We start from the raw sequence: 17,848 nt of genomic DNA, 5'->3' as shown, positions 1-17,848 counted from the left end.
TTAAGATAACTCAGTGTCTCACTCACAAATATTTTGGGAATTCTCAAAAAAGCAATTCATCACAAATATTCAACTCCAAAGCTGCATAAAAGCTTGAGTATACATTTCTGACTCCTTGAAACTTTTTTTAGCAACTGCATGTCTCTTTATCTCGCCGATTCAATTTTTTATATATAAATAAAACCAGCGTTCAGTTTAGTGAACCTATATTTCACTGCTCTGTTTTTTCCCCTTTGTTTGAAATATGAAACGCTCGGGTTATTTTTGTACATCCCAATTTCAGGTGGATAATAAAAGATACCCGAGTCCTTTTTAGAAGCACTCTGTGTCAGCCAGCTCAAGCTACATGCTTAATCCGAAGCTAGCTTTTCACTATCAATGCAATTAAGAAGGTAGCTTCATTTGTTCCAATTGCAAAACCCCAGATAGGCATTTTAGTCATATCTTGAATTGACATCTATGTTTCTGTTGTTTTGCCTGGCTGAAAAAATGTTAACAGGCCACCTTGTAGCATCACCAGGTAATCCAAGTCCCACACATGACCCCCCCCCCGATAATTCATAAAGCTTTCAAGCGCCCGTAAAAGATTCAGGCCCCCACCCCAGCTAGCCCCCCCCCACTACTGTATGGGGGCAACCTAAGCTCCTCCTCCTCCTTCCTGAGCCTGCTGGATGGACCGGTTGGCTGCTATTTAGTCTGCCCATTTCATACTCAAAGTGCCACAAGCCTCTGTCGGCTTTATTTTCCAAAGCTACATAGCAGATGTTTGAATAATGACAAAACTATCTTCTTCTGATGGTTCAGGTACCCTCCAGGCTCTTCAGAAAGATGAGGCGGGTGAGGAGACCCTTGGCACTAACTATGAAAGAGGTCCGAGTTGCCCTTTGGGATGCTCTAGGAAGGCGGAGGAACAGATCCGGGCATCGTTCAGAGAGCCGGCCTCCAGGTGCTTATGGACCCATCAAAGGCGCTCTGGGTTTTCAGGGAGCAGTTGCCCCCCTCTCCAAAATAGTTGTCTGCTATGTTTTCAATTTCATTAATATTCAGAGTAGCTTTGACTACCATCTCTTTCTAAGAGTAGCCTCCAGATCTAGTAGCAATCTCCAAAACTGAGAGGCCGATGGAAACCAGGAAGAATTAGAATCAAGAGATGCACGAAAATGCCTTAACCCAGGAGGACAAAAGATGGCAGAAGAAGAACTACCACACCTGAAGAAAAAAGCCGTCTAGGATGGCATAAGGGGTCACTTCCTTGGGAACTCCACCGGGCTTCCCCCTATGTTCCCATCAACTGCCTCAGCCAAAGAAAGGAGTTAAGAGCAATCTTCCTTTTAATAATTTATTGTTTCTAGCCTATTTTTCAATCTGTAGATGCAACAAGCCACTTACAAATGAAAACATTATCCTTCCAAACAGTGAACAAAAAACATAAAACCATTTTAAGATCACAGATAGAAAAGCAACCTCTGCTTAACCTCTTTGGCACAGCTCAGGAAAGAGATGGTCTTTAGATAACCTGACATCCTAGAAAGAACCGAAGCTTCCTCTGATAGCCCCAAAACTTTGCTGCTCCTGAGCCTCTGAATTTCGATTGTAGGGCAGAGTCTACTTCGTTTTTCAACAAAAACAAACAAAAGTGAATGTGCAACTACATCCATCAAACTGCAGGGTGAGGATACAACTCAGTGTAGTCCCATGGCCTGGAACCCAATTCCAAAGGTTTGCAAAATCCAAGAGGTTCAGCTGGTATTTAGTGTCCAAAGGTAAACTAGTTGTAAAGGAAAAAAAGAAAAAAAAAAGAAAGCTTGTCAAGAATAAAAAAATATCTGCTAAACTGGAGTGAGAAAGAAAGTGGCACCTTTTTAGTTGAGGTTCTGCTATGGTCCTAAGCATGCTGACAAGCAGCCTTAGTCTTTAGGGACTCTGCTGTGCAATAAAAATCTAAAAAAAATAAAATAAATAAGAGCACATTATGCAAAACTCAGTTCCAAGATTTACCAAATCTTTTTGCTTACCTTAGCTTGAAGAGAAGAAATGATTACTTTGATAATGTGATTGGAACTATCTTTGACACGCTGCAACAAGAGTGCACTTGGAGGAGGAGAAGCAATGTTGACCCCCAAGAAACAGGCTGGACTGTGGAAAAGACCCCCCCTGCCTTGGTGGAACCCCAAAATAGCAGGGCTGCTCCTGCTGCCTTACTCCTACTGGGAGCACACCCAATTGACTCCTTGACTTGGTGCAAGACAAGAGAATCAAGCCTGGTGGATAGCATGGTTCTGGCCAAAATAGGAGTTATCTAAAAAAGTCTTGACCTTGTAGCAGATGCCCAGAAAGGGAACAGTCGTCTCTGTAGATAGAAAGTAGACAGGAGCCAGGCACTCTTCAGAGGAGGGAAGAGGTTTGCCTCCATGTGCACCTCACAGCTCTAGAATAAAACCTTAGAAGCAAATTCCCTTCACAGACTAGGCAGTCTGGTCACCCGCTCTGGCTCAAACTGCAGTGGACTCTTATGCTCGCTGTGGCCTAAATTACAGGTGAATTGCCCCAGATGACAATATTGTTGGGTGGAATATTGTTTTCCACTGCCATTAAGGCAGCCCTGATCTTTGCACACAGCAAAGGCCTGAATGCACAGTCTTCAACCCCACAGCTGAAGCCCGGACGCAATGACAGACAGGCAGTCCTCGACTTACAACAGTTCATTTAGCGACCGTTCAAAGTTACAACGGCACCGAAAAATGTGACTTATGAGTGTCACATCATCACATCACATACATCACGTGTCCCGGGGTCACGTGATCCCGTTGCAACCTTCCAACAAGCAAAGTCAATGGGGAAGCCAGATTCACTTAACAACCAGTGACTAATTTAACAACTGCAGTGATTCACTTAATAACTGTGGCAAGAACAATCCTAAAATGGGGCAAAATTGGGCTTAATTTTGGTCATAAGTCAAGGACCACCTGTAGTGACCGAGCTCCTTCGTTATGATGCTAGGTGCAAGGAGAAGACCTGAACCTTTTACCCCCCTTCCTCCAATCAACAACGCTTTCACATAGGAAATAACATCCAATCTGCATCTAATCACATCATACAAGCATGCAGATGTCTTGAATTACAGCTGGACCCTGCCTCTTCTCTATGCTACACTTTAATTCAGGGGGATCTCAAATCCCCTCCCCAATTTCCTACAAAATACATAATTTGCTGTGTGCAGAACAAGAATTTTATTCTGGATTTTAGTGAAATATGGGGCTTACTAAGAGCAATTCTCAATATTGGATATATTGAGGGCGGTCCATCTTTCAATTCGAGCCCTAGCCCCTATGCACACAAATCAATCATCAATGCTGGCCTTCCACCTATATGTGGGCACCGTACAACTGATCAACAAAACAGATGTGGGAAACTTTTTATTCTTAGTCAGAAAAATTACACATCTTGCAGGGATATTTACTCAAAATATATAACGTGAAAACAAGACTTCAGCTGGCTTATTTCTTGACTTCTAGATTTCAAGACACACAGAAGCATGTCTGGGAGAGGAATTCATCTGCTTGAGGCAAAGTGGGCAAAACGTGTGTGTGTGTGTGTGTGTGTGTGTGTGTGTATAGAGAAGGAGCAATAGAAAATAGGACCTGTAGCGCCTGGACAATGGCTCATAAAGCACCAGAATTTCATATTCATAAAGGCCAAAAATATTTCTGAGTCTTCTTAAGGATAAACCTATCATTATCAATATAGTTCTCTTCCTTAAGATTTTAAAGCCTTTCTGGTTTAAACATCAAGTACAACATATATTTTACTAAAGAAAACAAATGAACTTGATGAGTATGTTTTAGCTCTGCAATTACATAAATCACGATGAAATATATGTCCTGAACTGCACATGAAAGGGCTTTTTTAAAAATCAATTCACTCGTTTAGCTAAGATATTTTAAGACACTATTTCTGTACTACCTTGTTTCTAACACTCCTTCTAGTTCCTGGTCTAACACATCTTGAGTTAAATAAAATGTTCCATTCCTAACTCAGATGAATTGGACAATGCTTCTGTCCTTCCTGTTTCCACACGCTAGTGTAAAATGTCCTTTCAGATCTAGGAAAAATGTTCTTAACTGTTAAATGCTGAAAGTTTATGAGATGCTTTAAAAAAAATAAAAGCCATTCGCATCAAATAGATATTGTTGTCTCACAATATAAAATGTGAAATAAAAACAGAAAGAAACAGAGAGGTAGATGTCTCTACCAAAATCTTAGAGGAAGGGATGACTTGCCTATGAGCAAGCTAATATAAAATTCAAAACATTGAGATACCCCATTTCAAGGCTGTGAAATTATATTTTTCAGACATAAAAGCTATAAAAGGCATTCAGTTCTGTATTCGTGGAAATAATGAGCATCACCAAAATCAAGTTTACTTTCTTTCTTTTTTTCACTTTACTATACCATGTGGCTTGCTCAGCCTTAGCCAGAAACACATCCCTGGTCTAGGAAAAATGGACCCTGTTCTTTACAAATCTAAAATCTTGAGCTGCAGCTGGTAGCTCTCACAAAGCCAATGTTTAAATTTTGACTCTGAGAGACGAAAAGGAATCTAACCAGAGGAAAAATTACTTGGATTAAAAAAAAAATGAATTTTTGACAGTCAGTATTTCACCACGGAAAACACACCCATCCGGTACCAAAAAAGACACCTTGGTGGGTGTTTGGAGTGTATCTCATGATGAAAAGCAACTAGAAAAAGGAAGAGCCCAGAACTCTGTGGAGTTACTCCTCTAAGATCTGCATTGTAGACCAACGACCCACACAAACTTCAAACAGGGGTACATAAAAGGAACGGTGCAAATCTGCACCCTTCTCCCCTGCTTTGCCCAACAAAAGAACGACTGAAACACAACACCTATCACCAGGGTGGTGGAGGAGGAGAAACAGAACTGACAAGAGGGGGTAAAGCCAACGTTCCAGGGTAGGAGAGAGATGCAATGTTAACAATGTTAATTTTGAGACCAATGTCACATTAAGGAATACAACATCACAAATAAAGGACGGGTGGGGGGAAGAGAAGTGTTAAAACTGCACAGAGCCAAACCCTGCCAGGGGCCGGGAGGGGATCTTGCAAAGGCATGCCCACCTCAAGATGCCCTCCGTTCTCTCACTTACATGTACGCTGGAGAAAGTGGCGATGACCGGGAGGTTTTAAGCACAGGCACGGGGAACTTCCAGCTAGCAGGCGAGCTCGTTTTCCATTTCAATGGCATGTTGGTCACCGCAATACTACAATAACAGCAAACAGTGTTTCCATAACAGACGGCCGACTCGGGCTTCCATTCCAGACGCACGCACGCACTCTCCCAGGCAGGATGGTGGCTGCTGGTGCTGGTGCTGCTGCTCCGGCTGGGAAGCAGCCAAGCCAGCTTGCCAAGGATCTTAAACCGGTGTTTCCAAGCTGCCTAGGGGGCTGCCAGGCTTCTCCTCCTGACCCTGCCGTCCCTTAAAGCAGGCAGGCGGGCGATCCTCGGGCTGGCAGATCGTGCCACTGTCTCATTAGAGAAGGGCTGACTGCAGCGTACATTAAAAAAAGCGCGAGGGTGAGGGAGGAAGGGGGAGAGGCTGCACACCGCCAGGCACCACAATGCAGCCTGCCTTGGTCTATAAAAAGACCGCCTCGGTCTTCCCCACCCCGAGACCGAGCTGGCACTACTATTGTTCCACCTTCCCAGTCACACTGCAGCACCGAGCTACATTCAATACCTATTAACCTGATTTCTGGCCAATAGTAGCAGGACAAAAAACCCGAAACAATCGAGGAAAGAAAGGGGTGTGTGGAGGGGGCCGACGAGATGGATGCCACAAAGAAAACAAAGCCACGTACCGACTCAGAATACATTTGTCATCCTCGGAATATTCTTCGCCACTGGAGCTGCAACAGTACAAGCGGGCGAGAAACCTCAGCATAGCCTCAGGCCAGACGGCTTAGAAGGAGGGAGAGATCAGTGACCGAATGCAGCAGCAGCAGGAGCCTCTTCTCCTTCCGTGCAAATCAAACAAGGCAAGAAGGCCATTATGGCAAAAAGGCTACTTGCAAGCAAAAAAAGAAAAAAGGTTTTGAAAGAGAGAGGGGAATCCATAATCAGAGGGACCCAAGGAACACGGGAGGGCAGATTCCTGCGGATTCCTGCCTGTTTTTCCAGGCTGCTTGGGATTCAAGGCGCTCTCGGTTTTCCCTACCCTCAGCTTCCAGGACGTGGCGAGAAAAAAAGCCTCATGCATTTTACAACACGTTCTGCTAACACCAATATCACCAATATCGTCCTTCGCCTTCGGTTTGCAGCTGGGAATTGGAGAGCAACGTGCCGCTAATATCTGTCCTTGCCCAGGGATGCAATCAACACTCAGACAGAGCAGCCTCCCCCTCCCCAGCTCGTAAATTGCCTGAAATCTTGAGGAAGCAGCCGGCTTGCAGGTGTCACACAATTCTCTGGCCTATCTGGGGGTGACCAGAGGGGCAGGCGGCTCCGGAGATGTGCATGGGCACCCCTTTTGCAAAGCGCCCTTGAAGCAGCACGCGGCGGGCCAATTTATGGAAATGTTGTTCCGACAATTTAATCCCAAGCCAGGAGGCGCCTCGATCCGTGTGAAGGAGCACCAAGGCACAGCTGCCATGTGGCAGAACAAAGCTTCTCCTGCTGGAAAGGGAGGGAGGGAGGGAGGGAGGGAGGGTCATTGGAGGGTTTCCAGGGACTTCAACACAGCCCCTCCTTCCCTGTGGCTCTGGGCCCCCAGAATGACCACTTTTTATTGGAGCACTTTTTATTGAATTTTTACAGTTTCTTCTTCATTTGTAATTCAGGCAAGGAGGAACACCAGGAGAAACAGCAGCTTCTAAATTTTCTGCTTTCAAGTTCCCAGTTGTGCTGAAAAGTCTGTCTTAGAATAGGAAAATATTCAACCCTGAATATGAATATGCCTGGCCATTCACCTAATTATTGCCCAAAGTCCCTCCAGACTGAGGAGATAAGTCACACAAACAAAACCATCCTAACTTGGGGAGCACAGAGGGCTTTCTGCTCAGCATCCAAGAAGCTCCCTTCTGGCCACTGAGGGTGGGAGAACAATGGGTCGATGCCACAGGCAAGTTGACCCAGACTTAGCCATATATTCCATGCTAAGGGCTTGGCGGGGGGGGGGGGATAGGAAAACGAGAGCAGAAGCACCCAATATGGATGGCCCCAAATCACTTGTTTCTGGCCTTTAAGCGTGAAGAAGTAGACAAACCCGGGTGAAGACTGTAAGCTGGCTTCCTTGCCAAGGCCAGTTCTGCTTGACACCCCCAAGAAAGAGTCTTTGCGGAGAACTGGATTCCTCTCGCCCATTCACATGTGGGGCCAAGCCTACTTTGAAAGAGCTGGGCTGCTGACAAAGGATGGAGGCTGCCGCCTTCCAGGAGCCCCCTCAGGTCCTGGGGAAACGTGGGCTCAGCAACACCCCCCCATCCTGCTTTAGCCCCAGAACAATCAAAGCAAATGGGCGTCATTAATAGTCAATGGGTGCCTCTTCTCCCATAGCGCACACCACAGAGGCTGAAGGACAATGGGGTCATCAGCTGTTCAAGCTTAATGCACTGCCTGCCACTCACAGCAGACCCTGGACAGCCTGCTTAGGGGCAAAGAGAGCAAGCTAGTTCTAGCAAGGATCAGCTTGCAGGGAGAGGGAACAGAGGGTGCAAGGAGCAGCATTCAAGCCTCCACCCATGTTGGAGCCAACTTAGGTCAGTCAAAGCTCCCAACCGACTCTTTGCTACTAGAAACGGCTAGGAAAACCCAGATATTGGAGAGCATTGCCCAACCAAGCAGAGGGGGCTGTTGTTTATCAATTCTGAATCCTTGAAAGCATGGCTGAGTGTAGAGCCCTCAAAGCTGAGTTTCTTCTGGTCTCAAAAGCTCCTAAGCCCAACATCCAACCCCTTTTCTACATCTTGCCACAAACTGGCTTCGATGTGTCCATGTAGCCCACCAGGACCAAGGCATCGGGAGGCTGAAGACAATTTCTTGTGTTTGGACTATCAGAGATAATTTGGTAGGACACCTGGCTCGGTCCTCTGAGCCATTCAAATTATTTTGCCAGACAATTAGCCAAACGTTGTAACCAAAGAAACTCCGTAGATATTTGTCCCAGCTATCTAAAATGATTTATTAAAGTACCTTGGGCTTTCTTGTTTCGAGGAAGAGCCAACGCAAGCACATTACGGCGTGAGGTAGCGTGTTCTACCCCTGAAAAACAGCCATTCACAGGGTATGAAGGAAACATCACTGGGCCCTGTCTTCTGGAGGGGGGCAGTCTAGACAGCCTCCCCTTTCCTCTCCCTTTTCGACCCGCCTCAGTTCAGACAGCTGCTGCCTCATCTTTCTTTGGGAAGTGACTGCAACAGACAGACGGTGGGCTGCATTTCCTACATGGCACCACGTCCTCTTCTGACTGCTGGAGCGAAAGGAAGGAGGAGGACAAGCAGCAAGGAGGACGGACAGTTGCTTGGGGGCGATGAGTGCACCCTTGGGGGACCTGAAGGACCAGGTTAAGGCCAGATCATCCCAGACTCTCTCTAGGTGGTTGCTAAGAGTTGACAACAATTTGATAGTCCATTATCCATCTTTACTAACCCCAGAACTCCAGCTTTCCAAAAGAAAGGGGTGCCTTTTAGCCCAGCCCTCACTGAGCTAGCTACAACTTTTGCATTTTAAAAAACTAGGAAACGTTCCTGATGAGATCATAGGATTTAGTATACCAAATATAGAATAATAGAGGTGGAAGGGCCTTGGTCGGGTCTTCTAGTCCAACCCCTTGCTTGAGCAGGAAACCCTGGCCTATACCATTTCAGATAGATGGCTGCCCAGTCTCTTTTTGAAAGCCTCCAGTGAGGCAAACCGTTCCATTAGTAGATTGTTTTCAATCTTATGAAATTTCTCCTTAGTTCTAGGTTGCTTCTCTCCTTGATTAGTTTAGACACCCAATTCCTGGAACTGCTCTTCATATGTTTTAGCATCCAGCTCCCTAATCATTCTTTTTACTGTCTTCTTTCCAGTGTCTCAACAACTTTTTTATATTGTGATGACCAGAACTGGATGCAGTATTCCAAGTGTGGTCTTACAAAGGCTTTGTAAAGCGTACTAAAATTTCACTGTTTCTTGATTCTATCCCTCTATTAATGCAGCCTAGGATAGCACTGGCTTTTTTGGCTGCTGCTACTGCACACTGCTGGCTCATATTTAAGTGATTGTCCACAAGGACTCCAAGATCCCTCTCACAGTTACTGGCATTAAGTCAAGTTTCACCTAGCCCGTACTTATACAGTTGGTTTTTCCTGCCTAAGTGTAAAACCTTGCTTTTCTCCACATTAATTTTCATTTTGTTGGATAGGGCCCGTTGTTCAAGTCTGTCAAAATCCTTCTGGATCCTGAGCTTGTCTTCTGGGGTGTTGGCTATTCCTGCCAGCTTAGTATTGTCTGCAAATTTGATGAGCTCCCTCTCTATTCCCTCTAGATTTATGAAGATATTGAAGAGTACTGGGCCCAAGACAGAACCTTGGGGTACCCCACTGCTTACTTCCCCCCTGTAGATGTACTTCTGTTGAAGACTACACGTTGAGTACTAATTAATAACACTGCAACTTGAATTAAAACTCATCAATCTGGCTGCTCTCTGTATGTCAGCCAGGAACCCTGTAACACCCACGGGGGCAACGTTTATTACACAATGGAGTTTTTGAAAGACTTAAAAGTGAGGTAATGCTTATTCAGAATCAGTCATGCCACCTTCTGGCGATGATGTGAAGAGATTAACTGGAGGAACTTAAAACGGATGTTTCCCGGGCTCCCTTTTCACAGGCAGGCTGCAAGAGGCAGAGGCCTGGTACAGCAGGAGGGTAAAAGGAGCAAGACGTTCATCAGAAACAGGGGTGGGCACAGCTACCTCCTCTTCCCAATTATCTGAGGAAGCCTTCAGAACCTGTTTTCCTGGGCTTGGGGGCAGCAAAGCTGTTCAGCCAGCCCCCATGGAAGGGAGCAGCAGGTACTTTCAGTATTTTACTTAATTTAACAGAACCTTCTAAGCTGCTAACCATAAACTTAATTTCGACAGACTGGCATTTCCATATATTAAACACTAATGCAATAATCAAATGAGCTGGAAGTTATTACCCCACTAGATAATGCAAAGCAGTGAAAAACAAAGAAGGGGCAAGTCAAAAATGAAATATTTATCTGTGCTGTTCCCAGGGAAGTTTATATATATATATATATATATATATTATATATATATATATATATATATATATATATATATATATATATATATATATATAAAACATATATATCTACATACAATAAAACAGTGGAGAACACAGAAGAACTAACTTTGTAACTAAGCTCAAAGTACCCTTTTTATTATTATGAAAACAACTCAACATACTTCATTTGATACCTTTTATCAATGTAACACTGAGCATCAATTGCACAATACTAGTCACTAGTATGTCAGAAGTGTTCTGAAGAGTTCACACCTTGCCTTTAAAATCTTTAGGCTAAAACCAGCCAACCACCAATGAGCTTAAATCCCCCTGTTCAACAAAGCCCTCCTAGAAAGTTTCCAACATCCAGCGAGAGCCCCTTTCCAAGAGAGAACAACAATTCTCCCAAAGTAGTTCAATACTACTTCTTAAACTATGGTAAATAAAAATGTCAACAACTTTAAAATAAACCAACCACAGATGGCAGCAACGCCAGGAAGCAGCCTCACTCCGAGACAGAGATGGGTGGTACCCAAACTTGATAAATAAATAAGAAAGAAGAAAGGAAAAATTACATCTGGAAGCCTCCAGGGCAGCTACATTTATATGCACCCCCCTTTTCAGAGAGGGGGGAAGAGCACATGTTGTGAACTAGTTGTGACTAGTTCAACAAACCAGGGCAACGCAAACTCGAATTTAGCAAAATATCAACCCAGCCAGAGACCTTTCGACTACCAATCTAGACAAGATGGTCCGATCTTCTCCCCCCAGAGAGCCCGGGGAGGGGAGGGTTACCTGGCGGTTCAATTTGCAGCAAACTGGCTTGGGATTCGATCTATTTGCTGCACCTCAGATTGAATTTTGGCTGTTTAAACATTTGTCGCTCAAACATTTCTAAGAACTGTGCCCGGGGCGCATGCAGTGAGGTGATGGGATATAAATACTTTATGAAATCCACAGGGCAACAGAGAACAAGGCCGTCACCACAGCACATGTTCCTGTAAGAAAGAGGGTCTCCAAAGGAACAAAGGGAAAAGACCAAAGGCAAAGCGGTTTCGGTTGGCATTGCAAAAGAGCAACTTCCTTCCTCTGCCTTTTCCCATCTGCCCGGGGACAACGGCTTTAACCTTAATATTTGCATTCCTAACAGTGCAGGGTGATAAACTCCCTTTTTCCAAGCAGCTTGTGTTTTGTTGTGTTTTGCATGGATCTGTTCCTGCTTTTCATCTATTGCCTTATAATCTCCGGGTCTTAAGAGCTGTTGGTTTTCCAAACAAAGGAAAGCTTCCAATGTTTTCTCTTATTACACAGAAGATTAGGAACTATGCACCTCATCTGGAAATGTTATTTTCGACAGGATGAATTTGAAATTAACTTCTGGACTTGTGGGTTCAATGCAAAAACAAGACCATGGTTACATTTAATGTCTTATTTGCCAATTCACACTCAATTATTCTAGCCTAATGCTGAGTTTCTCAACGTTGGCAAGTTTATTACAGATGGACTCCCACAATTTCCCAGCCAGCCTGGGCAACTGGGGATTTCTGGGAGTTGAAGTCCACCCATCTTAAACTAGCCAAGGTCGAGAAATACTGGCCTAACAGAACAACCTGTAAAGAAGCATTGGACCATATAGCTTCTGCCTAGCCCAGTGACCAACCTTCACAACCTTCATCTTGGTTAATTTAAAGACTCAGAATTCAAGTCATCTACTAACCCTGAAAGCTGGCTAGGACACATGGCCCATTCTCTTCTTTACAGGACAAGATACTTCAATGGGAGGGAGAAAACTAAAGAAGGTAAAGCAAGGAGTGCTGCAAATTTAATAAGTAGGAGAAATAAATCCCAATTTCTTATTAAACTGTAACTGGGAAAATCTTAACCTGATTAGCTGCACAGATAACCACAGGGAAACCACAATTGTCTTACTTTGAAATCAAAGAAGGAAGAAGATCCAAGACATGGTTGGCTAGGGAATTCTGGGAGTTAACATCCACTCATCTTAAAGTGGCTAAGGCTGAGAAGCACTGGATTAGAGATTCATGGTAAAAACAGTATCCAAAGGTGCAACTGATCAGCTTATGTGACTCCTTTGTTAAGAAAACCTCTTTTAAAATTCTTACATTTTACACAGGAGCAACCTTATGGCCCTGTGGCTGGAGGCTCTGATTTTCTAGGCAGGGGCCAAAGAAAAGAGCAGAGAGTAAAGATAAGACACGTGGGTCTCTGCAGAGCATGATTAAAACAAATGAGGCCATTTAGAGGACTTTAACCATTTTATAATCAGGGGGCAGCTGCAATTCCAGTGACATTCTAAGTTGAAATAATTGCTGTATTTTCAACAAAGACAATCAAAATGCAATCAAGGGAGAAAGTGGAACCCTTCCCAACGAGGCTGCCAAAATTACTGATATTAAGTACTATGGCAACATGGACAAAAAATGGCCAAAAGGAATAGATGGGCAGCCTTCAGCCTCTACTGACCTATATAAATCACAGGCATGTGCCTTGGTTCTCACACTCATGAGCCCCTCGCAGGCTCACCGCACTTCACCTCCCCTTTCAAGATCAGGCTTTAACAAACATCACACCAACTATAATTGATTTGGAAAGAAAATCACAACAGATTAGGGATCAAACATGCCAGCGACTGACTCAGCGCTGGTTGGCACACAAAACACTACCCTGCATTTCTGCCCAAAGTGTCTTTTAGGTCTCTCCCTCTGCTAGAGGCTGGTAAACAAATGCCAGACTTTCTGAAATTACACCTTTAAGATCAATCAAACCCACGAACTGCTTTCTAGTTAGTCCAGTTGTGTTAAGGTCACATCAGACCTAAACCTCCGGATTTCAGGTATAGATAGCCTGATAAAGTTAGTGGCCAAATTCTTCTGCCACTTCTACTGTGGCTAAAGGGGAAATAACTCTACCGATCTGCTCTAGAAGGAAGGTCATTTGGCCCTGCAACAGGAGCAGGAAGGCTTGAAAAGCAATTGGGGGGGGGGGCAAACACATACCTGTCGTGAAGCACTGGAGGCCTCTCCCTTCTGAGAACAGAATGATTCATGCTGTCAATGTTACAACTCCTCTCTTAATCAAAGGAAGACTATAAAGTTCGCCCGTTTTTACACAAAATTAAGGAAGCCTGGTACCGGACAGCACCACCACATTTTAACCGATCACATAAGCAGAGCTGATTGGAAGAGGATAACAGTTCACCAGTGGGGCCAGTCACCCTCCTCTCTGTGATGGAAAAGGAGGCCTTTGTTTCTGGACAAGGCGGCGCAGGGCAGAAGGTGCCCTATTCACTAGGAGGATGCTGGGAAGCCACAACTGTATCTCCTTCTCTGCTCCTCCTCCTTCTGACATGCTCCCATGGGCTCTGGCCACTAAAAAGGCAAAGGGCTGCCTGCGTTATGGGACATGAACAGGCTTCCAAGAAGAGATATCCCTGCAGATGGGGTGGGGTGGGGGAGCCACTTAGGAAAAAACTGTCATCTCTGGGCAGCACCGAACATCCCCGTTTCAAAGCAATTAAGGAGCTTTGCTTAGGCTCCCTTTCTCCTGCGATGACCCCTGGGATGATTGTCGGCTTTGTTTTTAGACAATCCTTGTGAACAGAGCCCCTTCTAGCACCACGTTTGTTCTTGAGAATAGTTTCTATCCTGCCGGGACGCATCCCTTCTCAGACTGGTGCTGCATTCTGCCCCAAACCCAAGAACACCGCTTTTATCCACCAGCAATTTGGAGGCAGTCCAGGCAGAACCGAAGCTGCTTTTCATAGCTGGCTGCTAATCTGATTAGTGAGTGGATCTGAATTTCAAAGAGGAGGGAGACAAGGGTGTCACTGCCTCTCCATCTTCCCATTTCATTCGAAAAGAATAAACTGTTAATAGAAAAGGCTTTTGAGGGCCAGTACAGACTGCAGGAAAAGCACCAGAAATGCAGTTCCTTTGCTCCTGCTTTTGTGCTGCTTGTTTATAAAACAATGCCCTTCAAGGTCTGCCACCAACGCCCTTTCCAGGGCAACTCCACTAGCCGTGTGTGTAAAGTGTGTGCGTGAAGTAAGTGAAGGCTTCCCGCAACAGAGAACATTCAGAAGCTTTTAAGGAGAACAAAGAAGGAAGAGGAGAATGCTGCCCTCTCCTCCTCCCCCTCTTCTTCTCTCTCCTCCCCCTGGAACTTCTAATCTCAAAATTGCTCTTGACAAACCCAGCTGCTGCAGAGCAATTTGCATTTAGTCTGCCATAACATTTCCAGGGCTGAGCTAAAATAGGATTATTTCATTGCCTAAACACAAGAGATCTGCCCTCTTATGGGGACAGGCTCTTCCACGTGGCTCAGCCACAGACCTTACCAGGGCAGTTCACTGGCCAAAAACTTCGCTGATTCCATTGCCGAAAATTAGGAATGACATAACCAATCCCCCAAACAATCCATTTGATGTAAAGGAAGAGCAATTCAGCGAGGAACACACATAAAAGGAGAGAGAGCCATTTATTTAGTGAACAAACCAAGGCACAGCTCTTCAGAGGAAGTCCCACTGAGTTCAGTGGGATTTGCCTCTGGGCTGGCTGTGGTTGTACTTTGTGAAGTGCAAGCTGTGCTGGAATGATAAAAGTTAGATTTTCTAAGTGCAGTCATTCTCAAATTCCTTTATCTGGCTGCTGCTTTTCTTTCATCTTCAGAGCTACTGTTGGCTTCACTCAAGAGTTTAAAGAAAAGGGAGTATCTGTAGCTCAAAGCTGAACTGTGAAGTCCTCGCTGCCATCTGAGCTTCCTTGTTTGCTTGCAGATGTTTTATTGCATAAGCTGCGGTAGGGGAATCATGAGTGCTGGTGAATGTCGGGTTTGCTCTCTGTTTGAGACCAGAAGACATCCCCCCCAGCAACCAACACCCAGATAAGTAGGGATTAACACCAAACAATCAGACAGAAAATAATACCTTAATCAAGGAACCGCCAAGGAGAAAAATATACGCTCACAACACTGGCGGGGCAGGCAACTGTATGTAAACAGGGAGAAAACCCCACACTCTCACACTGATGATGTTCCTTAGTTGGGTAATAAAATGTCTGTGAGCAAACAACCAAGCTCAGAGAGCACTTAGGAGATTTTTTTACAGTTATTATGTTACATATTACTAAATTCCAATTATTGCTTTGTTACTAAAAATCACCCCAAACAGCTGTTACCAAAAAAGGATATTGTGGATTGTGAGAACAAACAATAAAAACACAAAACCATATTATGTGTCATTAAAAACAGCAAGGATACAACAAAACAAGCCAGGGGTCACTACCGCCGTGCTGAGCTTGTATCTTTGTTGAGAAAATTACCCTAAAGGAACACTTAATTGAATACCTTTAATGCTAAACTTGAAAATCTTCTGCTGACCTTCTACTCGAGGTCACCCAAAACTCTGCTGAAATGTTTTGTAACTGAAAGTATCTTACTAATGTGCTGATATGGAATGAAATGTATTGTTATTGCTCTGGGTATTTTGAACTGGGTTGAGCAGTTTGCTGCGTAGCATTATATAAAATGAATCTAATGTCAAAAGGTCCTATCTTCATCTTAAAATGAGTTACACTGGAATGAGACAGGCAGAACTAAAGCCCACTATTTTATATAATCAAATCCAGGCTCGCTCTGCCCTTAGCTTAAAGCTGCAGCACATAAATTTTGTAAATAAATAAAATCCATGCATGCAATTTCTTAGCAATGTAAGGATAAAACCAAGCACTTCAGTTTCACACAGTCACCATTTTATGTAATACTCAAATGGTTACTCACAGACTGTCTCTCCACATCATCTTTGACACAATACAATGCCTTCCCGGCTCTCTGAGCACCTGCAAGTTGAAAAAAAAACAAAAACCAAGAAATAGAAACTCTCATTAATGGCTTTCTTTGGAAAACCGCCTGGAGCCCTCTCTTGGCTTTTCTGAATCTGCCCTCCACCCGGAGTGTCCAATGTCAACTCCTGGGTGTCTCCAGCAGCAGAGGAATCAACATTTAACACTTTGGAGAGACATCTCTAGGGGGAGGCTGGGGTATTACCCCAGACTGGGGCCAGCAGGAATATAATGGGCATCAAGCAACCCAACTGGGAAGTTATAGGCAGTTCAGGCTCTTTGGAATCAGACTGCTCTGCTCAAGAACTGGCGCTAAGAAGCACTTCACCTCCCCAGCCCCTTTCCCTCACAGGGAGCTTTATCCCCTTGAGCAAAGATCGGCAAGCATGGAACCCCCTTCCTCATTTTCACCCAAATCCAAATCACTGGAGTCTGAACTAAAGGACCTTCCTTGTCAGGCTGATCTTTTCAAAGCTTCTTCTGGCTACACCATCCATTAAGAGATGAGATCAAAGGAAGCCAGTCCAGCACTACGGTCGAAGACAGCTGACTGGAAGTTGGGAGACCCTGAGTTCTAGTTCTGCCTTGTGTGGAAGTCACCTGGGTGACTAGTCACAGTCTCTTAAGCCTAGAAGAAGGCAACAGCAAGCCATTTTCCAAAAAGTTGCCAACAAATGGATTTGCCAAGAATCCAGATGGACTAGAAAGCACCCAAAACACAGAAGATCAAGAGATATTATCAACACTGGTAGAAACAGAGAGTTCACTAGGAGCCAAAATCAGTTTTTCCCACCTTAAAAACCCCTCTTGGTATCTTGGACCACACTAACTATAAGCACAGATACTGAACATGCTAGCTGAGTTGTGCGCACAGCTTCTTCTAAGCTGATCCTTCTGGGCAATTTAAAAGTTTCTTGCAAGTATTCCTTGAATATTTTCTAGCCAAAGAGCTGCCAGAGAACGAATCTGGATCTCTCTTTTAAGAGATCAATTGAGCCATTAACTATGGGATGAGTGGCACGTTTCACAAATGCGCCATCAATGTCGAATGCACAGAGAGCCACTCTTGCCAGCTTGGTGGGTTTCTCTACATGAAGAGCTTGCATGAAACTCCCCAAACAGCCCATCCGGGAGGACACCAACTGCATCATCTTACCACTGAAACAAACTCTTCCATGCACGGCAAGTTGTTACAGTCAAGTGGGAAGGCAAAAGAAAACAGGTCTGGACAGTTTTAGCTTGATAACTTAATCCCCAGCCAGCCATTTCAATTATTTCACAAGCACTTGTTCCTGAAACAAGTTAGCTGCAGGCACTTCGAAAAACAGTGTGTCACACTCTACAATCACATTGGATCTGCTAAAATACCCTCCATTTACCTAAGTGACTGTGTGCCTTTTAATACAGTTAATTTATACATAATGGGATACTAGAAACAAATATAGGAAAAAAGACTCTAGGGCAGCTTCAGATGATCCAATTTTGTGAAAGTTGGCTGCCCTTGTTTGCCAAAAGTGATCAAGTTCTGGGCTTCCAATGTTCACAAAAAGGGACATAACCTTGAAGATTTTTTTTGTCAATGAAGCAGAGGTGTTTCTCCCCATTACAGTATTTTCCTTTAAGAGATCTTTTCTACTACCCAGTCCAACCTACAGCCTTGGGATTTATCACAAACTGAAGTGTTCACCACCTCACCTTCTCA

At 44.4% G+C, this 17,848-nt stretch overlaps 1 protein-coding gene across 8 annotated transcripts in view; it reads right to left on the bottom strand.

The window, feature by feature from the left end:
• KLHL13 (kelch like family member 13) overlaps positions 1–17,848 on the bottom strand; it is a 36,295-nt gene that overhangs the window by 13,841 nt on the left and 4,606 nt on the right. For 2 of the 8 annotated variants that reach the window (XM_039354804.1, XM_039354803.1), the window contains exon 2: positions 16,085–16,143. The exons of 2 other annotated variants lie outside the window; for them this stretch is intronic. In XM_039354804.1, the coding sequence (XP_039210738.1) occupies positions 16,085–16,104 (20 nt within the window). In that variant the 5' untranslated portion in view covers positions 16,105–16,143. 4 more of the 8 variants (XM_039354799.1, XM_039354801.1, XM_039354806.1 and 1 more) reach the window with 4 other exon arrangements.

The sequence above is a fragment of the Crotalus tigris genome, unplaced genomic scaffold (genome assembly GCF_016545835.1).
Source record: "Crotalus tigris isolate CLP2741 ecotype Arizona unplaced genomic scaffold, ASM1654583v1 scf7180000018585.330925593:3314079, whole genome shotgun sequence".
Lineage (NCBI taxonomy): Eukaryota > Metazoa > Chordata > Lepidosauria > Squamata > Viperidae > Crotalus > Crotalus tigris.
The sequence above is the reverse complement of the archived record's forward strand: the minus strand, read 5'-3'. Positions and strand labels throughout refer to the sequence as shown.